The sequence below is a fragment of the Empidonax traillii genome, unplaced genomic scaffold, assembly GCF_003031625.1.
Source record: "Empidonax traillii isolate 1590-97213 ecotype Southwest subspecies unplaced genomic scaffold, ASM303162v1 scaffold503:size689781, whole genome shotgun sequence".
In the NCBI taxonomy this organism is placed as follows: domain Eukaryota; kingdom Metazoa; phylum Chordata; class Aves; order Passeriformes; family Tyrannidae; genus Empidonax; species Empidonax traillii.
In genome coordinates, this window is record NW_020955696.1 from 521,658 (window position 1) to 548,733 (window position 27,076).

General features: G+C 39.5%; 1 protein-coding gene across 1 annotated transcript in view; it reads right to left on the reverse strand.

Moving 5' to 3' along the window:
- Positions 1-27,076, reverse strand: part of AFF3 (AF4/FMR2 family member 3) — a 273,032-nt gene that overhangs the window by 124,886 nt on the left and 121,070 nt on the right. The window contains exons 4-5 of the mRNA XM_027896601.1: positions 8,700-8,786; positions 3,295-3,331 (exon numbers count right to left, since the gene is read on the reverse strand). Of these exons, the coding sequence (XP_027752402.1) occupies positions 3,295-3,331; positions 8,700-8,786 (124 nt within the window). The remainder of the gene's footprint in view (positions 1-3,294; positions 3,332-8,699; positions 8,787-27,076) is intronic.

Genomic DNA, 27,076 nt, shown 5'->3' on the forward strand with positions numbered 1-27,076 from the left:
CTGAAATTTCAAAATAAATTTCAAGTGAACTTCTGTAAGATTTCCCTGCTGAATAGTGGGTGGCCAGAAAAGGACCTCTCTCCTCTGAGTTGGAATTTTGGTGAATCACTCAACCTAACCAGGTCATGTTTCCCTTATTGGGTAACAGGGATAAATAATATTTATTGTGATGGGGTTGTATAACTTCAGCCATTATGGGTTCTTAAATGCTTTGATTTCCTTGTGGGGGAAGGGTAACAGAAATGCAAATATTATCCGTGAGAAAGACAATGTTGGCAGCTGCAGTAAAACCATTGCAAACGACAGGCTCAAGAGCCACTCCAAAGAAGACATGGTGCATTGGGAAATAACAGCTAATTAGGACTCTGAAGATGTGCATTTGGATAACACAGTACATAGATCATTAGATTTCTTTCTCACAGAGCAATTTGCTAGTATTTCCTCACATCCTGTACTGGGTTTTCGTGGCAAGGTTTTGGTAATGGGGAGGCTTCTGTGAGAAGCTGTCAGAAGCTTCCCCTGTGTCTGATGGAGACAGTGCCAACCAGCTCCAAGACAGACCTGCTGCTGGCCAAGGCCAAGCCCATCAGCGATGGTGGTAGCGCCTCTGGGATAACAGATTTAAGAAGGGGGAAAGATGCTGCACAAAAGCAACTGCAGCCAGAGACAGAAGTGAGATTATGGAAAAAAACAGCTCTGCAGACACTGAGGTCAGTGAAGAAAGAGGGTGAGAAGGTGGTCCAGGTGCCGCAGCACAGGTTCCCCTACAGCCCGTGGTGAAGACCACGGTGAGGCAGCCTGTTCCCCTGCAGACTGTGGAGGTTCATGGTAGAGCAGAGATCCACCTGCAACCAATGGGAGACCCCATGCTGAAGCAGGTGGATGCACAAAGGAGGCTGTGACAGCGTGGGACACCCGCACTGGAGCAGGCTCCTCGAAGGACCTGTGGACCCGTGAAGAGAGGAGCCTGTGCTGGAGCAGGTTTGCTGGCAGGACTTAGGACCCCACAGGGGGCCCACACTGGAGCAGTCTGTTCCTGAAGGACTGCACCCTGTGAAAGGGACCCACACTGGAGCAGTTCATGAGAACTGAAGCCCGTGGGAAGGACTCGTTGGAGGAGTTTGTGGAGGATCATCTCCCATGGGAGAGACTCCATGCTGGAGCAGGAGAAGAGGGTGAGGAACGCTTCCCCTGTGGAGCAAGGAGTGTCAGAGACAAGGTATGATGAACTGACTGCAGCTCCCATTCTCAGTTCCCCTTACACTGCTGGGGGGGAGGAGGCAGAAAATTTGGGAGTGAAGTTGAGCCCAGGAAGAAGGCATGGGTGAGGGGAAGGTGCTTTTAAGCTTTGATTTTATTTCTCATTGTCTTACTCTGATTTGACTGGTTATCAATTAAATTAATTTCCTTGAGTTGAGTCTGTTTTGCCCATGATGATAACTGGTGAGTGATCTCTCCCTGCCCTTACCTCTACCCACGAGCCTTTTGTTGTCTTTTCTCTTCTGTGTCCAAGTGAGGAGGAGAAAGATAGAGTAGCTTTGGTGGACACCTGGTAAGGGTAAACCCACTATGCATCTGAATAATTTTTTTCCCCAAATTTCCTTTGAGTTTGACACACAGGACTGGTAAAATCTATATCTCTCTGTGATGTTAGGAAAAGTGTCTGGGTATTTGACAGCGACCCAAACTTTTGCTACCAATGAATAAAACATTTCTGCATTGGTTCAGCTACTATTTGGTTTGGTTACCATCAGCCAGTCGGTAGTATCAAGTCTGGCTTCTGCCCAGGTGCAAACATGCTGACTTTGCTAAACAGGATGAGTGAGGAGATAAGCAGTTGGAGGTACTATGGTGTGGGAAGGCAAATGGGGGAATTGGAAGTGAAATGGAGTCAGAGACCATTGGAGTAAAGAGCAGGGGAAACTTTTAAGGATGTGGGATCACTTGCATAATCCACAGGAAAGTGAGTTTCATTAAATCTGCAGAATAACCTATTTTATTCAGTTGCTGAAAGAAGGAGCTACTCAGCTATGACCAAAGCTGGCCAGGTACTGCGGCCTCTGATGTCACTGCAAAGCCCTCAGCTCAGCTGGTGTGTTTGTGGTGCTTGTGCCTCTGCCTGTGTTTGCATAGCCCTCTCTGTTATGGCTCTTTTGTGCTTCCTTCTCTCATTACTGTATTCATTATTTTCTGACAGAACCTCATCCCCTTTGCCTTTTATTACTTCCTTAGTGCTGGTACTTGAACCGATATCAAACCAATGCCAGCAATTAAGTGACACCACTGCATGTTTCTTCACAACATTGCCTTCTGCATGCCGACCTTTCCCCAGTGAAGAGCCACACCGTTTTAAGAGCCTACATCTCCCAGCCTTGTCTCCCTGGATGTCTTTTCCCTCACGCAGTGAGTGACTAGACCCTTTCAAAGCCCTAGCTACCAGCTCAGGGCACTTTTTGTCTTCAGTCACAGCCCTGCAATTTGCAAACAGGGCTCTGTGTTGGCTGACAGGTCAGGAAGCTAGCAAAATAATTCCTTTGGTTGCAATCATTTTATGTGGAGAGCAGAATAGGATCATGTATTTTTAATATGCAAGACAACATCAACAACCGTCAGAGGTGTCAGGGGAGAGGATTAATATTTTGTTTTGCAGAACAATTCAATCTTCCCTTTCAATACAGCTGCTAAGTTTTTTACCGTAACTAAATGTAATTAAAATGCTGCTGATCTGGACCATGATTTGTAAACTGGAGTCCACTGAAAAGCCCTGACCAGGAGCTAAACAAGCAAATATCGCTTCCCTACCCACAATGTTAGCCAAAAGACCCATGGCTATGTGGTCTTCAAAACATTATTTGGTGTTAGTTTGGCAGGATTTATGTAGCTTATTACTGTGCAATGGCCACAAAATACACCATTGCCTATGAAAGATAAACGATAACAAGTCTTCTTGCAGAATTTTCTGGCAGTCTGGATCTGGGCCTGCAATTAGGTCCTCTCTTTTCTGGCTTTCCAAAAAAAGACACTCTTTTGCCCTTTCAGTCTTTCTCATTTACATAATGAAATGGCCATAACAAAATTAATACTTTTTGTTCTTCCCAGGCCACCAAAAGATTTGACATTTTGATGGTCACTCTTCAGTTTGGTTCTCCACATTCTGCCACATAACTGAGTACTGCCTGCTGAGGCTCTGCACTGTCCCAGTCTGCTACTGGTCCCTTGCTCATCAGTTGCTTCTTTTTCATAGTCACTTCAACCCCCGCTCCAAATGTAGCCAGAAAATGAGTTGGTACTTACTTGTATTGCTGTGTCCTGTAGATCCCTGTTGTGACTCCTACAATAATACAGAAAAAAGGTAAGGTGTGTTATTTTACAGCAATTTTTAGCTGCAATACTTGCTTGGACATTACCTTAACAATACAAACAGCATTGATGATTGTTCATTTGGTTTCAAAGTAATTTTCAATTACAAGAATAAATCCAATATTTCTTGGAAAATCCATTAATTCTAAGGCTTGTAAACTTATTTCACAACAACCTTTTAATAGTGCAATTCCTTTTATAGCAATTACGACCCCCCTGCTCACTATTCATTTATTGATCAGCCAAAACTTGTCTATTATCTTCTACAAGTTTAGATGAGAAGACAGAGGGAAGACCAATATTGTTTCATGGACCATTGGATTCCTGAGATGGTAGCACAGCTGGTCTTCTTTTTCTCATGTTGACATTGACAGCATCAGACAATGGAAATAAGACTAGTTCTGGGTCCCTGAGATTACAAGGTCAACCTTGTATGACAACAGCAATATCTGTGAATATGGTGCAATAAATCAGGCCTTTTTATCCACATGTACAAATGTTCTCTCACTGCGTTTTACTCACAGAATTTGTTTGTATTCATAAAACATAAAAGAAGCCTATAAATAAAAGGGAATACAAATATAAACAATAACAAAAAGATACTGAAATTAAGGGAAAGAAGAATACTTTGCTATGGATGACAGCAGGGAAGGTATCCTGTATTTAACTGCTTCTGAATAACCCAGACACACAGAGGACTGACACAGTTATGACTGCAGCTAAGACTACTCAGAGAGGCCAGGCACCCACAGCAACACATGTGGTCATTTTTGGTGAGGAAATGGGCTCTGGACCAGATCCCTGGTCCTCAGAGGCCGAGTGATGAGCCAAACACACAGATCATCAAGAAAGGAATTGCAAGTCCCCTGAAAGCTCACGAATGCTCTGACTTGGCCAGCTGAGATTATGCTGCTAAGTCCCTCAGGAGCACACCTCAGGGGCTTAAGTCCCAAGAGCTTCTTGGCCTCTCTAAACACACATTGGCTAGACTGCAGGCTCTGGGGTCTTGAGGGCTCAGCTGATCAAAACCCCTCGATCTGTACAATTTGCTCTGGAGTCAAGGCTCTCCAGACTGCTTTGATCTGTAATTTTAATACTACAATACACATCAGCAACTCACTTCCATCCTACACACCTGTAATGCGAGACATCAAATTTTTGGGCAAGCCCTAAGAATTTCTACCTTCTACTGCAATATGAGAAAATCTGTACCGTGTTTCACATGCCGAGAATCATTTCTCAGTAAAGTGAAACTGTGCACTTTTGACAAATTGAGCCAGTTTTTTGTGAATGTTTCTGATGAAGAGAAATTAAAGGCTGTTTTTTCCTGAATGTAATCTTAAAAAGTCAAGATCAGTTTGCAGCAGTGATATAATGGTATGTACACTTGAATTTAAATGCTATTCTTGTATCCTGCCACATTCCCAATAAATGTAGACTTTTAGAGCATGTTCACCCTCATATTTGTAAATGTGCTTGAAACTTCTAAACAAGGATCTTGCTTACTCTTCTACATTTTCATTAACCTCCCCTTTAACTGCCTAGCACAGTATCTTAACTCTGCCATTAGCTGTGCATAATCTAAAATTTAACATCAGCAAAACATGTAACCTGTACACATTTTCACATTTCCTTTTAACTGATTCTTTAAAATTTGTTGATTCTCAACAAATTAGCCTGAATGATAAAGGTTAACACAAATATCTCATAGAGAAATACAGAATGCTCCCAGTGAGGTAGAAAAAGTATGGCTTTATATTACTAAAAAGCTGAAATTTTCATTTCTGAAGATTATCGTCCAGTGTATTTGCTCCAGCTTGTTAAAGTCAACAAGAAAGGAAAAACTAAATTAATTGAGCATGTAAAGAACAACATCACTATGATAACTTAGCTTCTGCTGAGAATAATCACCCAATAGCTTTGTGACAAGACACCAGTTCTCCTGGAGTGGACAAATTAATTCTCAAATAACAAAATGATGGCTGATCCCATAATCTCACATATACATAACCAGAAATCAAACACCTGATCAAACTTTCAAGACATGAATCACAGTAAAAATGAAGAAAGAGAGCAAAGCAGTCAGCAGAATTAACAGCATTTTTTCCTGCACAAGAGAACTAATACCTGAACATGAAAGCTTATTTGCAGAAGCATCAAGCGAGCTCTTATTTACAAATTTAATTATTCATTTAAAGGTTTTTTATTTATTAAGATACTTTTAGTAAAATTAAAATCATGAAATGCCTGATCATTTATACATAACAAAGTGTGGCAGAGATAGGAGAAAGAAAAGCACACACAACCAGTCGCATCACACACTGATTCATTTTTCCTTAAGCTTGGAAAACAAGAAATAAAGAGACTGTCATTGCACATTCCTAGTAAATTCAAGAGTACAAATTAATTCCAGAGAAAAAGAAAACTCAAAGTTAAGGATGAGAAGTAACTTTATGCCCTCCATTACATAAAGGACAGTTCCCTAATGGTATTCTTCCAGCAGCGCTGTACTTGGAAATCTATTGGCCACTGCCACACGTGTCAAACCTGACCCAGACTCTCCTTCCATTCTTGTGAATCAATGCAGACTGCCCACATTAATGAGGTCTGATTTCATACAGAAGTTCAGCATATGCCCATACATCCCCTCCATCAAATCAACATATAGTTATAATGATGGATACATCTACTCATGCTGTTTCAAATGTGCAATTCTGTTATATTTGTGATATATAAATCTCAGTTATTTAGCCCTTATTACTAGACTGATTTCAAAACCAGTCTAGCTACGGTTGCTGTGGCCTTGGCAACTTTAATAGCCTAATTAATAAATTTCAAGTGTCAAGCTATCGGTTCGCTAATTACTTGAGTTGCAGGTTAAAAGCAGTGTGGCATGTATGTGAACTAATGATGCTGACATCAGTTTTTATGGACAGAAAAGTAATTATGATTTGCACCCTCGCAACAGGGTAGGAGTCCTACAGGCTTCTTTTCTTCCCCTTCCCAAAATGATGAGTATCTTTATGCTTGGAAACTGTCTTCTGTTAAAAGGGATGATAGCCTTCTTACTTCTCTTGCTGGAAGAGTCATTGCAAATGAATTGAACTGATCTCTCAATACTGACATTAAGACTGAAAAGGAATTAATGTTACCATGCATGGCTTGGAACTAAGAGATAAAGCTGATGCCCCAAATTTAGCCCTTCAGTCTCTTTGTTGGCCTTGGTCACTACTTAACTGACAGGCCTGTTCATCCAAATAATGCATGATACACAACAGTTTGCTGTAGTCCCCAAGTTTTAAAAAGTTGGGACAGCTATGTAGTTTACCTATAGGAAAGCTTTTTAAGAGCTATGGAGACATCCCCTATGAAGTCCAATAAAGATTTTACACCATGCTTTATGAAAAGCAATAGCTAGCTTGTGAAGGTTTCAGAAACGTGGTTTGAAAAATTAGGAAACCATTCTTTGCATTTTGGAGCCTGAAAAGCAGATGCCTTCTAAAATCCATGACTGCAGATTCAGACTAAGCCACAGACTAACTTTTAAATTTTAAAATATTTTAAAATAGAAATGGTGTCTAGAATTAACATAATCTATGGCCAGTAATACAGGATTATTCCAGGACTCTGATGAGTTTTTTAAGGTACTTCTTCCCCATTTCACACAAAGCACTCTAATTTTGGACCATGCAGACCACTCAGACCACAATACAGTTGTGACGTTATTATACGTACAGAAGTATGCCTACATAATGCTAAATGAAATCTTGTCCATCCTAAGCTTAAAAGAAAAAAAAAAGAAAGAAATTCTACTTGGGTAAGAGAAAAGGAAACCACCTTAAAAATTATCTTTAAAAATGAATGGTAGATCTCTGAAATGGCTCTGCAATATAGAAAATTTCCCAGTGAGATGGATGAACAGGCAGATAGAATATGAGAAAGTCAATTATCAAGCATTATTCACATATCGTTGCTCTCTCATCTGTGGTTCTCCTATTCCTATATTTATCATATAGGATATCACTGACACATCATATACAACACATACAGTTGTGAGGCAGTGCATTCACGATGGCCACACACACACACTGACAGGTGCATGTATGCACCTTGCTTATGCACATCTGCACACATGCCATGAAAGCACATCATGTGGTGGTAATTGTGTCAGAAACTGCAGAGCTGCAAGCACTGCTTCACTTTGTCACCCCTATCTGGCATTTCACTTGCTTGTAAGCTGCTGATCCATCTATCTCCTACTGGACTTATCCTAACTTAACAAGCCTCTAGCCCGCCTACCATCTTTAGTCATCTGTCTGCCTTCAACGATCAAATTGTGAGTTATTTCCTTCTTTTTCTTTCATAACATGCCAGAGATATTTTGGGTTACACCACTGATACTTCAAAATCATAACACTCTCATGCACGGAAAAGCTGTTTTACTGTAGGCAAATGAAGTTTTCTTGGCTTTGTGGCTACAATTATTCCCTGGACTAAACTTTGCAGAATGGACTTAAAAGTTGCCAAAGGAACTTGCATTAACAGGAGAAAGACTATAAACAGCATCAATATCATCTTTCAAGCTTGAACACTTCATGAAATATGCTTGTGACATCTAAAAATTATATGGTGATACAACGTGAAATTTACTGGCTCTTGCACAGGATAGCTGACTTCATTCCCTCCTGACTTATCATGCATAAATATTGTGGTTTCCCCAAGCTCGTGCTGATGAGCTTTCTCATGCCACACTGTATCCTCCATGGGATACACAACAATAGTAGAGCTAGTTTTGAGGGACCATCAGCAGGACCAGTGGCTTTGGTCCCTTGAGGCAATCAAACAGTTCCCCGGCAAATGCTTCTGTGGCCCCTCTGGGTATCATGGCACTGGGCTGCCTGCCTCTATAACAAAGTTGCCCCTTGAAGTCAGGTAGGTGGCAGGAGATGTGTGCAAGTGAAGCCAAATGACGCAGGAGCAATGGGTGCAAGGGGCCGCAGCCGTACGTGCCCTAAGGCAGGAGCCTCAGCAGGCGCCCACAGAAAGCGTCACAACTGGACATCCCATTCGAGACACCTGAGGTTTTGCCTTGTGGTGGAAGAATCCATGACCCACACATCAGCATCAGTTCTGCTGCCAAGAGATCCACAGACAAGAGTGTGTAGCCTTCCTGAGGCTGTAAGCAGGGAAAAGCAGGGAATACTCGCACACACATATGGAGAAGATCATCAGCAGGGCATCAAACTCAGGCCAGAGACCTCACACACTCAGTCAGGGCTTGTGTAGGACATATTGTGAGGTGCAGGAGGAATGGTTCTACATGATGCTGCACATCTTACCTTATTTGGGAAGGGAAACTTGCTTTGCTCTGCCTTTCCTGGTGTGTGAATAGCTGACAGTGGTGGAGGCCATGAATGGGTCATCTCCTGAAAAACAGTATAATTCAGCAAACTGTGTTTAGAAAGTCAGTGGAATAGGAGAACAATGATAGCATATCAGTAGCAAGAGTGCCTGGTTAGTGCAATATTAAAGTTGTTGCAGCTTCTAGGAAATGCCCACTTTTCACATAACCTAGACACTACATGAGCTACAATGATTTTTACACACTCTTGAGAGTAGTTATTAAGCACCGTTTCATTTTCACAAACAGGTAATGGATCTCAAGTGCAAGAAGTTTGATTTTTCTGACAATCTGCAAACACATTTTAATCACACAATGTATTCTGGCTAGTAAGACTAACATGAAGCATGGGAATAGAAATTTCAGTTCATGACCAAGTAACAGTGTACACACTATGTACTCATCACAAAACAGATTTCATAGACAAGGTCAGAATAATAAATGCTTAGCCCTTACTCAACAGTTATTCCTAAAATTGCCCTTATCATTGTAAAGGAGTTGAATAAGTTCCTAATTTCAGTGTATTTGTGCCTTTCACAGAAATGGGGCAAGCCCTAAACAAGGTGTGCTGCACTCCCTCTTTGTCTCCTCCCTGTGTTGGCTTAAGGGACATTTTTTAACACCTAAAAGACAGGTCAGCTTGACCTGACTAGAAATGTGGTCATCCTTGACACAGCTTCAGGTAGCAGGTAGACACATGTTCAGTACTGTTATCATTCAAGCCTGAATGAGTTGGTCTCCAAAGCAATGCTGTTTTTAGGGAGGGGTAAATTAAACACTTCAGATAAGAAGTTTGTTAAGAGAGAGGCTTCATATTCCTCTCCAGTGCACGATGTTAAGGGATGGACATGTTTTTTTGACATATTCAGCACTAATAGACATAATATTTGGTACACAATAATTTAATAGAACTAATATGAGAAGTAGTGCCAAGCGTGACAACCCTGAAGAGCTGGCCCATATGTTTGAAGAGTTCAAGAGCAAATAACATCCTGCCTAAGCAGGGGGCTTGCTGACACTATCAAGAGTTTGCCTGGCAGATGCTTTGCTGGGTTTTGCTGCCCTTAGCTGACTGTGGAATTGTTTCTCGGTGATATTCCAAGGAGTCATGCAGAGATCCACAATCAGTCCCAAAATAACACTGGAGTTATATTTCCATGACTCATTCTTTTTTAAAGAGAAAAGAAAATGTTCTTGTTTGAAAAAAAGTGCATGTGAGTCTCTTGCCCGTCCTTCGTTAGCGCTGATGGAACTGCTTCCTGACCCAGCATGGACTGAGCTGTGGTATTTTTTACATAGTGGAAAGTCTCTGACTGTTCTGCCAATGAAAAGATCAGGCCTTTCAACATAGTTTATTAGTAATAAATGTCACCTTTAAAGCATTCTTGATAAACAGTTTATTTCCTAATAAAAACTGCATTCTTTTATTTTATTTGAGGCTAAAAAGTTACATGATTTATTATACTTCTATAATCTATGTGCGTGCCTCTAATCAGAGCATCATCTGGTTTGCAGTTTCAGTATCAGAATTGCTCTGCTTTTCAGTTCTTTGAGGCAGATCATTCATCTTATGACTTCCTTATCTGATAAGTGCAAGCAATAACAGGATATAGTAATTTTTAATATACAGTAACTTCTTAAAACTCAGGCAACAAAAAACATAGGCAATCAGATTGCTGTTTGCTACAAATACCTGGCACAGTGCTATTGTTTGTAAAAGATTAAGGAATTACATATCGAGAAATTTTCCAACAGTAAAGGTTTATGATAATAAATTGACAAAATGGAGATTTGCAATGTGGATATTTAACCCTAAAATTGTGATTTAAAAGAGCATCATTTTCACACTTGCTTTTCTCTGCTTTTCACTTATGGGACCATTTGTTTACTTTGTAGAAAATGTAATATTGTGTATATAGACTAAAGATGTTTCCACTGGTAAAACCCTGTTCCCAACAAAAGTGTTTTTCCCTAGAAGTTGAGGTGCTGAGCCCAATAGAATGCATAGGAATGACTGTGCGTCCCTTTCTTCTGAAGGGCAATGCTTCACGTGATCTCTGTCAATTGAAGAATGGGAGCAGCCAGACTGGGAACATCTGGTGGCTTTGACCTAAAGTTATCCTACTTGTGAAATATTCTGCTCAGTACTTATGATTTCCATTTGTTCAAGAAGCAGTTCTTCCAGGTTATACGACTGGTGACCCCCACTGTCACCTTCTGGGAAACATCTTCTGAGAAGTCTGCTATATGCCATGCAGAAACCAATCTGTTACGGCAGCAGAGCTCCTTCCTCCCATCTTGCCTGCCTGAGTCTGACAATGATGCCTTCATCCAGGGAAAGGACCAGAGGGCTGATTAAAAATAAGGGTGACCTTTTTTTGACATGTCAAAATCTTTCACTTCTTCTTTTCCCCAAGATTATTTCTCATCCACACTTCAATGAAAAATAGCCTTAATGGTCTTCTTTTTCTTTTTCTTTTTTTTTTTTTTTTTTTTTCCCAGCTAGCTTCTCTTCTCCTTTTTTACTTTGAGTTGTGGTATATAATAATGCTTTCTACATAATTTAAATTTGATGTAACCCCTTCTGACACAAAGATTTAGTAAGACCACTGATAACTGTCAGGGTTAATAATTGCCATTATCATGAATATCTGAATGTAAATTTACTAGAAAAATATATTGAGTTGTGATCATATGGTGTATTTTCCATTACACTTTGACATTCAGACAACTATAAAATTAAATCAAATTAGGAAAAAATAATCAGAAAACTACTGTGAAAAAATATCCCAAACTATTTGTTGTCAAGACTGAGGAGTGGTAAGATTTAAATGTAGTAAAGTATTTTTTAGAAAGAGAAACATTAAACTATATGCACAGTCTTCTTCTGGTTGCCAAGAATAGCATCTCAAAAACCATGAGAAAGGATTTAGGTGTCCAGCAAGTGTCAACACCTTGCAAGGTCAAACAGAGACAACCCCAGAATATGTTGCTGTGTGCCAAATCTTGGGATTTTAGACTCAATCTGAAGATATTTGAGACAGATTAAAAACACTAGTGGTGACATATGATTATATCAAGATCACATTTTTTAGTACACAGTGTTAAATGTTTGAAAATGCAAGCCCAAATGGCAACTATTTAACTAACTAAAGAGAAAGGACTCAACTTTTAATGTTAAAATTAACTTTCATGCACAGTTTCTCTTCTCTGCTCAGGTAACTTGCCTGTCTTTGGAGTTTGGGATTGGTAGTACTGGCATGAGGCACCCGCTGGACTGAAAACTGATGAAAATTTTAAATTACTTAAGATCCTCAGAGCCTTCAGACTGGTGTTAGAACCTTGTTTGGCACAAAAGATTTTTGAAATCAAAAAGAGAGAAAAAGCAGGGTCTTTTTTAGCATGAATCAAACAGAAAATAAGTCAGAAACACCTGGCATCAGAAAATGTTCTAGCCGCTACAAGATAATGGTCTAATTTAAAACCAATTTAGATCTTCTTCAAAATTGATTACATTAACCTTAAAGTCCTGAACAATGTTAACTAAAGAAGGTACTGCGAAGACATTTGGGGTCCAGAAGTGTGGAAAACAAAGACTTTTGGTTCAAAGAAGGATGCCCTGACCAGATTGCTTCAAAATACATGTGGATGAGCGTGTGTGCCCAACTGCAGGACAGCTTGTTTGAGATGCAGCCAGATGCACAAGTCCAAGGGGCAGCTTGGAGGCCCCCTCTTTGTTTTTTAACACACATTTCTCCTTGTGAGGGTTGCAGTGATTTTTCTTTTTTTGGACAGACATCTTGGTAGTGGTAGTGGTGATGGCATGTCTCATTCACACACATACTGTAACTCTACAATTCTGCAACTCGACTCGTCTCTACCTGCAGTAAATCAGTTTTCAGCAGTCATACATAAATGTCCACTTTTACAAGCTATAAAGGTCCAAGCCTAGTTAATCTTACTCAGTGTGCCAACTTAGCTTTTCTTCTTACTGAAGGGAAAACCTTCAAATAAAGAAATCTATAGTATTGCGTATCCTTGCTCCAAATTCAGTTTCCGCAGCAACAATTAAGTAACAAGACATTTCTTGTGGATTAATGATTGCTTGGCAGTGTTTTGTTTGGGGCTTTTAACCCTAGCTTGTAAGTAATTTTTCAGGAAAAGTACCATGCAGAGGTAAATAATAGTATTCACTCTAGGCTTAAGGCAATGCTATTTATCTAGTGCCATCAATCTTGCTGTGTGGCACATGATACCAGGAATGGTTGAATTGATTCAAAAAAATTGTAATTAATAACAACTAGGGAGATGGGTATCATGTAGATTTGAAGTCTAGCCACATGTATAATCTTGCTGTTCATTCACTGCCAAAACCAGAAATTATCACTGGGTCATTATGAAAATCGACTGTTTAATCCTCCTCTCTGCTTGGGCTCACCTAGTCAATTTTTGATTAACAATATTTTGTATCTCCACACATGATGATTTAAGAAATATTTGTAGCAACTAATAAAGGACCCTGTCAAATACCTTTTGAAAATTATTTAAGCTGACTCAACTTCATCCACTGCTTTACTGACGTGTCACAGAATTACAGGAGATTCATGAGACACAATTTTCCTTTGCAAATACTCTACTGGTTAGCTCAGGGGGACTGGAGCTAACTGGATCTGTCTTTGTAGTTACTGACACTGAAATGCAGATTTTAGGGGAAGCATTAGATACATTTATTCAGTTGGAAGTCAAGGCAATGCAAAGCTAATGCAGAGCTTTCCAAGACCCTTTAGCAAGTGATCACAGGACACAGTTTGAGAACCTGTAATCGAGTTACTCTCGTCTTCACAAATTTTTTTTCTTTTTTTTTTTTTTTTTAAACACAGGAAACTCTTTAACTGCTGTCAGTTGGCAAATATCCCTTTCAGCTCAGTGAAGCCACACTGTCACTAGCTGACAACATGGCTATGATTTTAGTGTCAAACATCTAAAGCAAAGAGTCTGACGCTGAAACTTGGAGACTATGTTGAAGCTGACAGCATTTCACTATGGTAAGGTTCCTATCATGTGAAAAGCCAATTTTCTTTTTTAAAAATTGGTTTCTGTAGTATCTGCTTTTGCTGCAACTTTTCTAACCCAAATCTCAAATATACACCTATAAAATGGAAAGATAAAGCTGTTTCCTCATTTCTCTGTGATGTCACTTACCTATACTTGGAACTCTTTTTCTTTGTCATAAGCCCTGTAGTTTCTCTTGTGCAATTGATAATTTTCCACTTTTCATTTGAGTAACTGTTTATGACATTATCCTTTTGATAGCATGTTATTGAGAAACACCACCACTCAACAAAATAACTTGCCATTTTCCAGCTTCCATTGTTTCATGTTTTACTTCCTTTCTGTTCACTGATTTGGGCAGATTTTAATTTATAGTTAGTATTTATGTCACGTATGATGCAAAATGCTTTCTAAACTTGAGATAAGTGACATGTGTGGTTCTACCCACTTGCTAACTGAAGGAGAAAATAAAGGAATGACCACGAGATCCCTCTCCCGGTGCTGAAATCGCAGCAAGGACACTGAGCTGGCTACCAGTTCAGCACTGAACCTCAGTCAGCAGTTCACTGGTTTGCCCTACTCCTGCTAAAATGATTTCAAGGAGTCACTCTTTTCATAGCAATCTGCTGCAAACACATTCTACCACATTTCCTCTTTGGCACCATCCCAAGACTCTTCAAATGCCCCGTTGCTTTCTGTAATATGAATTCCTTTCAATAGGTTTCATTGGTATAACATTCAAAAATATATGACAATCCAGCAGATAGTGCTTGTCAATGGTTTTTTTTTTTTTTTTTTTTTTTTTTTTTTTTTTTTTTTTTTTTTTTTTTTTTTTTTTTTTTTTTTTTTTTTTTTTTTTTTTTTTTTTTTTTTTTTTTTTTTTTTTCTAAACAAAGAAATTAAGGTAATTGTATAGCTTGTGACTGTGTCATTTGTGCTGTGTTTGGTTCTTCAAACCTGCACAGATGGTCATCAGCAGAAACCGCTTGATAGAAACAGGATTCTCTGTGTGCGTGTGTGTGTGTGTGTGTGTGTGTGTGTGTGTGTGCATGTGTGTGCATGTGCTCACATGCCTGTGAGTTGGGAAGAAAGAAAGAAAAAAGAGAAATGAGGCCGTGGAAAGGGAGAAGGTAAGAGATTTTGCACACTGCAGCATTAAAGAATGTGTTCAGCATTAAATCTCCAGGTATTTTGCATCCACAGAACTAAAGCATTCCAAATCACGAACATTTGCAATGTGAGCTTTGGATCAATTCATTAAGAAATCAGAAATGTCAGTGGAATAAGTTTCTGTTTGGCTTATGTTATCTCTGCTTTAGTGGAACCATCCTGCAAATAACCTGCAACACTTAGTCAAGGTTCAGCAATCTAGGACAGATAAATGTAAAAGAAGGCTACAGCTGCTTACTTATCAAACTGACTTATTTAGGTCCTTCATTGTACACTTATAATGCCTTACCACAGAGTTTTGCAAGTTTTTATTCATTTTTTGGGGGACTAAATGAGCCTGCAAGTCTAGAAAAAGCTATGGATATCCAAAAGAAATGTGGTTTGATTCTAAGAGCAAGTGTTAATTACTGTATAACCTATGCCTTTCTGTCTCGTATCAGAGTTTAGGACAAAAAACTTATCTCTTATTAGAAAGGGAAGAAGGTGTCCCTGTACAGGTAAAGCATACAACAACATTTAGAGGATTTCCTTAAAATCTTTTAAATAGTCTTCACTTAAATGCAAAAAAAAAAAAAAAAAAAAAAAAAAAAAAAGGACAGATTTTCTCCGTTAGTCACAACAATGAATGCTCTTAGCTAAGAAGCTATGTTTTTAGATTAACGCATTGAGCCATATGATACAACAAACTGTCTGAAAAACAGCCTTGCCCAGGCAAGCTGAGATGATGTGGTTAATCAAGGTACAATCTTTATTAGTGCATTAACCTCCTGCACCCAAGGACTATGGATTCTAATTCCTCAATTGCCATGCAAGACTGATGCAGCTAGTTTTCTAGTCTCAGTTGGCAGCAAGCTAACAGAAGTGGCTAATGAAGATGAATAGCTGCCTCTTGGGAGTGGGGGGAGAAGAAAGAGAAAAGAAAAAGACCTAGGATACTTCAAGGTCCAGATCTCTGCATGATTTCAGACAATAATGAAAAAGTACATACAGCCAACATTTTCAGGGACTGTAACGAGCATGTTAATTCTTCTAACAAAGCAATGGTAGTGGCCTCAGGATTGCTCTGGAAACATTTCAGAAGTTAAAACAAGGATTGTTGAAAAAAAAGACCAGGACACTGGTCATAGTTTTATTCTGGTTTTGATGGATGATTGTATTAATATGAACAAAAAAGCAGAAAAAAAAGTGCCCAAAGCTGAAGAACAGACACATTTGCTAAGGAAAACATCTGTGGTTTGGAGAAGAGAAAAATACCATCATGGTAAATATTTATCAATACTGAAATATCTTTTCCACAAATGCATGCAATGTTCTAATATAAACATCCCTTTAATCCAGGCAAAAATACACTGCTAAATGCATGGAGGTCATTAAAGCAAGTTTTGTGGGGCAGAAATCCATTCTTTTTTTAAACCAGACAAATTTTTCAAGTTTCTTACTTTGTTGGAGGCTGGAAGCTTTCTGCTAGGTACATCAGTAGTCCTGGATCATGCCCTGGACAGAAGCTGAAATAGCAGGTCATTGGTTTGGTCACAGCACCAAGCCTCACAAGAGTTCAAGAAGCATTTGGACAATACTCTCAGGCACATGGTGTGACTCTTGGGGATGGCCCTGTGCAGGGCCAGGAGTTGGACTTGATGGTCCTGATGGCTCCCTTTCAACTCAGCATATTCTGTGATTCTGTGATTTCTGTCTTAGTTCCAGTCTTTCATACTCCTGAAGCCATTTTAAGAGGACTGGGGGGTACCATAAAGACTTTCTTGGTTCCTGGGAACCTGAGGGCTCAGACAAAGAACTCTTTGTGCATCCACAGGGGAGGTTCACCAGTGGGTATAAATTGGTATTTTTAGCTCAGCTTGCTCAACCAAATGATTATGTTAAGCTTCATGAACTTAGAGGTAACAGAGTGATGCCTGTGTGCTCTGTACATAAGTTATGGGCAGATATTATGTGAAGTAAATACCTTGTGCTTGGGGTTAAAATTTAAGATGCTACCAGAATGTCTTTTGGCTAACATACCTGCGGAGGCTGCCAACTGTAACAAGAAGCAAGGAAGCTTCTGTTCTGTGCTACTACAACAAACTTGGTCACTGTGAAAAGACGCTAGAGAGGGTAAGAAAAGACCTTAGGAAAAAAAAGGAAGAATTAAAGTGTTGGAGGTTAAAATGCTGTCAAAGGTGGCTCTATAAAGTACAGCTCCAAGAGGTTTTGCACTTGTGGCTTCTTAATAAAATTAGATTAAATGTACTCAATTTACAGGGGAAAATTACACCAGGCTGGTACTTCAGACTGCAGAGCTGAGCATCAAGGCAGGGACTCTCTTCTCTTTTCCCTGCCATAACACAGGGAGGTTCTGCAAGGCAAAGCAGTCCGTAAATCCTTCCTGGACAACCTTGGATGGAGGTGCCTGACTGCAATTAGCAAACAATTTTGTTTATGATGCTCTGACAACTTGGGGAATCTATTCATATGCAAGTCATTTATTCTGAATGAGATTAAGAAATCAGTTTAGCACTGTGGGCTTCAGTGCATGTGAATTCAACCATCTGTTCTCAAGGTTGCGTGCGCCTCCCAGATCTGAATTGACAGGAAGATGTTAAATCTTGATGGCTTGTATTCTAGGAGCAGCACAGTGGCACAAAGTGATGGCTGAAGCCAACAGATAGCAGTTCAGCTAACAGTACAGAAGCGTGCAGAACTGAACGCAGACAGATTCATGTCCAGAAAAGAAGAATACAATATATACCTGTTAGACTGGGACACTGGATCCAGAAAGGTGTTAGGGACCATCAGAGGATAAGAAAATGAAAACAATCTGCCAACATCTCATGTTCGTGTCCAAGGAGCTCAATCCATCAGCATGCATATGAAAATGGATAAGAAGAAGAACAGTAAAACTGGTGAAGCCAATGATGGAATAGCCTGTTTCTTTGAATACATTTCTTCAAAAATGCTGGAAATTCTGAGAAGGTGAAAAAAAGGGAAATAAAGATCACAGATGTTCACAGAGATCATCTCTGTTAGACTAAGACCTACTATGCTTGATTTGCATAAGCATCTTCATGGGGGGGAAAGCCTTCTCTAACAAGACTTCTAGAAAATTTTTTTGTAGCCAACTGTCAAGTCTCCCAAGGCAAAGGCAGAACTTCTATTCAACACCTTCAACAGGATTCTCAAGAGATGACTGGAAAAATCAAGGTTGTTCACACTTTAACAGAGTTAATGTATACAAAATTTCCAAATAGGTCTCAGTGGAAACTGTTGTCAGTTCACAATAATAGAAAAATATAAAAATCACTAACTTCATTAGTGATACAACATACATACTTGTATCAGGAGCCAACGGATAGAAGAGCAAAAAAGGCAAAGTGAAGTTAAGAAAAAAGAACAGCTCCTCATGAATGGTGGTTCACTGTTAGGATGCAGTGCTATGGAAAGGCCTGTCTTCATCTCTTCAAGTCGTAAGATAGTGAAAGGATGGTTTTCTGAATGATATCCTTCAGCCAAATAAAAGATAATGGGCTCAAGACAGGGAAGAGTGGCTGCAGTTGTCTGGCTTGTCACACAGGTCAGAACGCTAGTCAGTCTGGATAAAATACACCATTCAGATTCACACCTAGATAACACAGAAACAAAAGTTTCTTCTTTCCTTATGAGTAATCTATGGCTTATACTTGTCCTCCTCTACTTTTGATTGTACAAGCTCCAGATGCACCACAATTAACCTTGGGGATTTAACAAAGGGGTCAACACAATGGAGGCATCTGCCCAACACTCTTGCTATGGTCAGCAGAAAGACAGGCTTTATCATGGGGCACATCAGTGGACATAATATCTACAGCATCCTCTGGAAGAGCGGAGAGAGGGCTGGAGGCCAGTCTCTTCTTTCTGAGCAGAGAAAACGTGAGGCTTGCAAGCAGCACGGTGCCTCTGGGAGTCCTTGTGAGGGCTTTATGTCTCTGCTCACCATCATGTGCCCAGAAGCCCGAGCCAGGAGCACGACACTGCACTTACCATTTCTCCCTGCTACACAAGTGGCGGCCTTTGCGATGCTATTGGAGGCAGGCAGAACCCCTTTGTTTGCCTCAGATGTCCCTAGGCAATCTGGCATTTCTTGCTAAAACTCATTTTAAGTTGTGCTTCTCTCTAGCTGCAAAAACACCCATGGAGCAGTGAAGGAGACCATACTGTAGCTGTTCAATTCACACTTGTCTAGTGATTATATTAAGTCCGTTCTTCAAAGCCATCATTGTCTCAAGCTCTGTCTGCTTTAAGCCCTGAAATAGTATTTAATGCTTATTATACCCATTTCATTTGCAAGGTAGTCTGCAAACCTGAATTAGGCATCCCAGGCACCCTTGTAATCCCTATAAGTACCATAATATTATTATGAGTTGAAACACATAAAACTGGAACTAAGGTTGAAAGAATTTTGAGTCAGAAAATCCCTTAAGAAAATCCCTGTTTTGGCACAAATGGCACAATGCCAATCTGTGGCTCCACTTGGAAAAACTAGTACAGGGTATGAAAATATACACTGAAGCCTTAACTCTACTCTGAAAGCATGTTCTAGCTTCATCCATTATACAATTTATTTCATTAAAAGGCAGAGTAATACTAGTATCTTATTCATTATTGCAGGCATTGTCTGCATAAGAAATTTGCATCTATTAAAAAAAACCAACATAAACCACTTTAACTTTGGATTTATCAAAATTTGGATTTATCGAAATTGCTTAAAATCAAATTAAGTGAATGGAAAGTAAAATAAATAGTTCTTTAAACAGTTTGTAAGCACACTGGTTATGAAACAGCTAAACCTGAACTGCTGAAGCCCCAGTATGCAAAGGAAGCATACATGGAATACCATATCTTGATGCCGCATCATTCCTAGGTATTCTCTGCTGATGTTACACCAGACTCTCCGTACAAAGACAGCTTGCTTTTACAGCTAGAACGATATAAAAAAAGATACTAACAAAAGTTTTTATAAGTCTCTAAAAATTCCTCAATATGTTTGCCAGCAAACAGTAGGTGATTATAAAATTATAGGCTGCATCGTGACAGTGGTATGCAAGAAAGTAAGATGGTTACAAACGCTTGTTTATTTTTGAGCTCTTAACTACATGATTTACTTATCCACTTTACAACAAAATTAACATGCTTTTGCTGATGTTTAAAAAATGAGGAGGTATAAGTTTTCTTTTTTTTTAACCTCATAGAAATAATGCGGAAAAATTAAAGTAATACATTAAGAAAAAGGGAACAAGACATACCATTACCACTGTTTAATTATGCTACCTCTTTTTAGAGTGCAGGAAATAAGAAATAACTGTCTTAGCATTGGAAATTTAAAATACTAAAAGTCACAAAAGGTTGTTTTCTGACAGAAAACACTAATTTATTTTCATTTCTCTTCATGAGAAACATCAAATTGCAATTCATTGAAGTGAGAAGATTCAGATAGTGTCTATGCAGCCATTAATACCCACTTAAGCCTTCAATGACTTCTCTACCCAAGCAAGGTTTTCACCACTGTTGATTAAAGTTAGTCCTGTAGGTCAGTTCTTTTTCACTTTGAGTTTCTTAGTAAAACAAAGTGGTGGATATATTTTTAAAAGCTTTAGCACACAAAGAAGCCCATCAGAAGAAAGATTACAACATGAAGCTTTTTTCCCTACCAGCAATAAAAACATAAATAGGTAAGACCCTCAGAATTAAATTGAGACTGTTGGAGATTATTACACTGGTAAAGGAGTACTGTAATCGTGAACATTTGGGGATTCTGGAATTAAGGCGGCTTAGAATAATCTGCATGGGCAAGGCAACTCTGCATCCAAAGGGTACATGTGGGGAGAAGAAATGGTGATCTAGATGTGACTCAGCTAATGAAACACTGTGATCAGAATACAAGATGTAAAAACTGATACAAAAAACTGATACAAAACCGGTCCACTCCCACTGATGAATTACATCAACCAAAGGGAACTCACTTTACACCAAGGCAAAGCAGACTGGCCTGCCAGGGGCTTTGCTGAGTCGTCTGCAAATAGAAACACTCATCATACCTGTGCACCAGACAGACAGAAGTTTTAGGACGGAGTACGTTATAAAATGTGTCGAGAAAAGATAAAAACTGTACTTTCAAATTAATCCTTTAATGCCAACTAGCAATAAAGCCTTTAGTAGAGTCTGTTTGGTTTTATTGATAGGTTCAGTGTGTTGAATCTCTATCCATATTTTAGCCTCACTGCCTAGATTCACATTGCCATTAGTTTGTGATGCTTAATCTCATTAGTGCAGCCATTTGTATTGATATACCCAATAAGGTTGCTAACATTACCTTAGCTAAGTATTATTTATTGTATCTGTATATACAACAATATTAACACAGTCAAGCATCAGCATCGGCACTTGAGGGCACCATTAAACTCACCCAGTGTTCAGCAAGAGATTTAATGATGGATTTAATAGTATTAAATAGGAAAAGATGCCCTTGGCCTTTACATTCTCATTTAAAAACATATAAAAGAGTAGTAATTCAGGCAGTTATACCTCTTTCAAAGATTTGCCTTTAAATCATGCTCAGCAATATGAGATCAGCTGTACTTTGGTTGTTATTGTATCTTGACCAGAGACAGAAGCTCGTGGCCCATCAGAGTCGCCAAACTGTTGGCAAATTCAGCTCAAGTTCCTACGACAAATATGTGTGAGTTCCTGGTAAAACAACAAAGACTGGTGAAAAATTAGCACGATGATTCTACCCGTGATCTACACTACAGAGACTTCTGTTAGCAATGCATGTAAGTAGAGCTGTGAAATAAGTGGACATTAGGTTTTTATCCTAATTTTTTTCCATGGACTATAAATAGGTTGGAGTTTTCAAGGGGTTTGTTCAGTAGCATGCCTGCTGATTGTTTTCATAGCTTTTAGTTGCATTTACCTTGCTTTTTTCCCATCTCCAGATGTCTGTTACTGAATCATAGAATTGTTTAGGTTGGAAAAGACCTTTGAGATCATCCACTCCAAATGTTAATCCAGCACTGCCAAGTCCACCACTAAGCCATGTCCCTAAGCACCATATCTACATATCTTTAAATAACTCCAGGAATGGTGACTCAACCACTTTCCTGGGAAGTCTTTTCTAATGGACCTACTGATGTTCTCTAGCCCATCAACAAGAGAATTTCACTCAACAAAGGCATGGGAATGTTTTTTAATTTTTTTTCTGACTTTGAAACAAATGCATCCTTCAGGTCAAGGAACTAGGGTTCAGTACAAACCAGAAACTTTCTTTGTACAATGCCCAGCTAAATCTGTCCCCTTACATTCAGTTTGAAACCACCAAGTGGGAGGAAGAAAAATGCTGGAAGACAAAAATGCCCTATTACCATTACCAGTGACCAGAGGGTCACCTAAACACCCATGAGTTCTTCTCAAGCTTGCAAACTGCAGACCATATGTGCAGGCTATCAGTGGTTCCATATGTAGAATACAATTTATATCACCATGAATGAACAACTGCTCAGTCAAAGGTGCTTTTTTAACATATTTTCAGTGTCTGTCATGAAAAGTATTGTACACTTATACTAGCAATATGAATACTGGCAATTAAAAGATGACAGTAAAACCATCATATTTGAATTGAAACCAAATTTTGAAAGTTTTTTAAGCAATTTAGGCATTAAAGAGAATATGGTTCAAATCAAAATTATACTTCCACACATATGGGTAATAACACTTAAAACTAGACCCTTAGCAGCAAATTGTGCAAAAAACAACAACAAAAAAAGCCCAAGTGACTGTTTATCAGGGAACATTCACATTTTCCTCAGAAATTTTCCTACTCGTGAATAGTTCTACTGACGCAGATACTGGGACATTTTGAACAAACTCAGTATATAACATCTCTCAAAATAATGCATCTAGTTTAAAGCGTGAGTTATGCAACAAAGAAAGGGACAGGCCATTCTCATTTCCTCACACATCCAGACATGCTGGATTACATACACAGTGTCAAATAAACATGGATATATTTGATTCCACAGTGCTTTCCAAAACAAGGATAAAATATTGCAGACATTCAGCCACATCACTGATGAGGAAAAGCCATATAGGGTACACAGTTCACTGCACAACAGAAAGGGGACAGGGAGTAGGCTAAAGGAAATATTATCCAAGGATGAGAAGAAATCCCATTTCTTATCAAATAAGCCCCCAGGTCTCTGATGTCATTTCAGAACACAGGTTTTTGGCTATTACAGATAGAGCTAACATACCCATACAACGAAACACATGCTTCTCAGTTTATTTCTTTCAGAAAAATGAACCAATACAAAAGACCAGATTCTTGTTCGTGCCATCAGAGCCAGGACTCCTGAATCCACATTCATACCCACATTTTGGTGCATGAGACCTTGGGTGGATATACATCTAAGGCTTAGTTTATACATCTCTAAGTGTGGTGCATAAATGTAATACACATATTTTGCACATTTACTTTGGATAATGAGGAAGCAAATTTAAAAAAAAATATCTGAAGTGGTAAGGTTTGTTGAGAAAATGCTAGTTCAGGTACCACAAAGCTGTCTTCTCTTGCAATTGAAAATGAGATTTATTTTATTCTTTTATCATCTCTACCAGCAGGCAATCCAGTATTAGGCATTCCTGAAATGACTTTGTAGCACTTTGCCATCTTTGGATGACATACTTGGGGTGGCTCTTTCAGAGGCTCTAAGCTTTACTTCTGTCTGTGGGTGCTCACAGACAACTCACGTTGAAGTCAATGGAGGCTGAATGCCCATAAATAGTAAGAAAAAGTCATTTCACTAGTGGCAGTAAGGCTTTAAAAATGCTTGAATAAGCAAAATCCCTTCTCAAGCTGGTTGCTAAAACGATATACTATTAAGAGACTGAAAAGGTTTATCTAGAATTTGCTCTGTTGGTTAAATAATACTTACACAGGTTTTTGCATGCCGATTATGTATCAATTATTGTATAATTGCATCATTACTTTAATTAGATTAAACTGCATAATTGGGATGTCTAATTACAGATTGAGGGGGAAAAAAGGTAACTTACCTGACATTAACTGTGGTTCTTGAAGAGGGGCTTCCACAGATTTTGCTACAGGGGTAGGCTTCTGGTGCAGGAGACACCGGCTTCCTCTACAGAGTCAAGACCTGAAGTGGCCCCAGGTGCACCAGCCCCATCCAGACCTTTTCAGGAGCACCAGCACCAGGTTGTGATGGGGAAGGCATTTGCCACTTGGTACCTCATCAGTGAGGTATGTCAGTGCACTGGGCTCCAAGACAGCATTGAGGGAACGTGGGTCAATGTGTGGAAAACTTTTTGTGAAAAACCACAGTTAGTGCCAAGGAAGCTGCTTCCCTCCTCCAAGTTCCTGTCCACAAAAATCCCTTCTTGGTAACAAACAAGATGCCTTTTAAATACAGATGTGGGAAGAGAAATCTTACCCAAACAAAAATGGGGGGACAACTTGATCAACACTCTGATTTACCACCTGGAACTTGGGACTTGAAGTAAAAAAAAAAGCATTAATAAGCAGGTCTGAGTACCCAGGTCTGAGTACCTCGGCAAACGGAGACGAGTGGTCTCACTCTGAAGGATATTCATGGGAAATAGTCATACAGTAAAAAATTTACATGGACAAGTCTGCATAGGAATAAATTGACTTCTAATGCTTTCAGACTGGACACCTGAGCAGTTTTAGAGAATCACCTATGTTAAATGACTTCTCATCCCCTTCACTCATATTTTGTCATGAGTGAACTGAGATTCTGGGGAAGAAAACAAGTAGAAAGCTAAACTGATGGAGCTGGAGATGGATGTGAGATCTACAAAAGTCTCTAAAACTATCTGCAGGCTGTGACATAATCTTAACACAACATTTCCAGTGTTGCACTTACTGTGTCTGGTCTTCATTGAAAGCTCTCAGAAGAATGAATGCTATAGTGTGGTGATTATAATTTTTTTCACTCTAGGTATATGAGTTTAACAGATTCACTTCTGTACCTTCACAGGACAGAGCAAGAGCCTGAAAGGAACTCCATCCTGAAGCTGGAATGGTATCATAAAGTGGGGAGACCTGTATGGGAGAAATGTCTCATGGCAACTGAAGCTACACCTATATAATTTTTGGCAAAGGGACACAAGATTTGGGACATCTCAAAACCACCTGAATTTAGGAAGCAATTTCAGATGAGGCTGAACTTTGTCCTTCAAAGGATGAGGTAGTGGATGAGCAAATCATCAGGTCCTGGTCTCTCTGCCATTTTCTAGGAAAGGCTCCTTTCATGCTGTTGCAAACCATGTTGAAATGCCAAGAGGAAGGGCCCTCCCAGCTAGGAACACGAAGTCTCTGAAAATTATCTCATTTTGCATTGTGAAACGACGTGATAATTGTGAATGGGAGGTGTAAACCCCTAGCAATTGTCTAGAGTTCTGGTCTGGACCCACTCAGCAAAGTGCCTCACACAGACACTGAAGAGCAGTTCTTGCCCCAAAGTGTGGGCAGTCCAAATAAATGAGATGAAATGCAAGACAGATGCAGACAAAGGAAGCAATACAAGGAAACATTGCCTTAATTTTGGCTAGCAAAATAGACTTAAAGTCACTTAGATTATGTAACAGTATTTTGAAAGTCCATCTGCTAGTAGGCAAATTAGCTATTTTCATTTTTTTTCCTAGAAGTATCACAGCACATTTAACAAATGGACTTGTCAAAGGCATCATCCACCTCTGTATACTAATCAAGTTGTGGGCAAGACCAGCAAGGGGCAAAAAATGTCATAATTGACAATACAGGAAAATGGATGTCAGAAAAAGTATACCATGGTTGAAGATGAAGATTGGCTCAGCATTCTTTTTTTTTTTTCTTTTTTTTTTTTTCTATTTTTTATTTATTTTTTTTATTTTATTTTTTCCCTGGTAACTCAGACTGAAATGAAAGTGGAAAGACCAAAAACATTACGACATGGGCTGGTGAGACCCTGCTGTTGGGCTCCGGCAACAAAGCTGATAGATGTATTCTGACTGACTTGATCAGAGAGCTGCTGGGAAGCAATCCAGTCCATACAATTCTGACATTCAGCTTTGTAGAGGGTTCTGCACTTGGCGCTAAGATGTTTTGAAGAACGTTGGCCAAAAAAACTTGGACTACCAGGTGTTGGCTGGTACCAGGTATCAAATTTGGGTCTGCTCCTGGGAGACTAAGCTTCACAGAAAGGCAACACACAGGGCTGGCAGATTCATCATAATGGAAAAACAAAATTATCTCTATCCTGCTCATTTGAATTTTCTAAGAATTCCTGGCGTCCAAAGAGTCAGCGGGAAAGTAAAGAATTTCTTGAAGTAAACCACTGAGGTTTTTTTTATGAACTGCATAGAAAATAGAAGTTGGTAACATGCACCTTACAAGTCACAGCTATTTTTTAATCCCTCCAGAGCCCTAAAAAACCGAGTTGATTGCGTAGGGCATTTTAAAGACCATGCCAATTGGTGGCAGCTAGAAATATGCACTGTCTTGAAAGATATGTGTCTGCTTGATAGAAAAAACCACTAGCTCCCCAGGACACACATAAAGTGTCTCATGGCTGTAACAGCACAGGACTAGGTTGCCTGTCATCACCTGAACAAGCAGTGTGCAGTTTCATACCTGCCAGTGAGTTCCAGAGGAAGGCTGTCAGTTCACCTCCTGAGCTTGATCATCTACACGTGAGCATGAGGGGAAATACTGTGGCAGCTGGAAGAAGAGTCAGTTCTGCTGCACATCTGGCCTGCTGCTCAGCAAGGATAGCCTTTCTAGAGAAATGGGAACCAATGGATCTACGGTGCCTTTGGAAACCAGAGCTGAATTTTCTATAAACCAGTGAAATAATAAAAAACATAGGTATGGGGCATAATGTGGTGTGTGAGTTGGAGCCTTACCTTTTGTTTTGTTCTGGAGTGCCTTCCATTTTGTTCTGGAGTTGTCAGGTGAGAAGAAATAGCTTTTTCAGTGCTCACAGGTATGCTCATGTTTTCCTGTGGCGCTGTCTTGGTTAATTCTTTAATGTGAATGTGGGTTAAGAG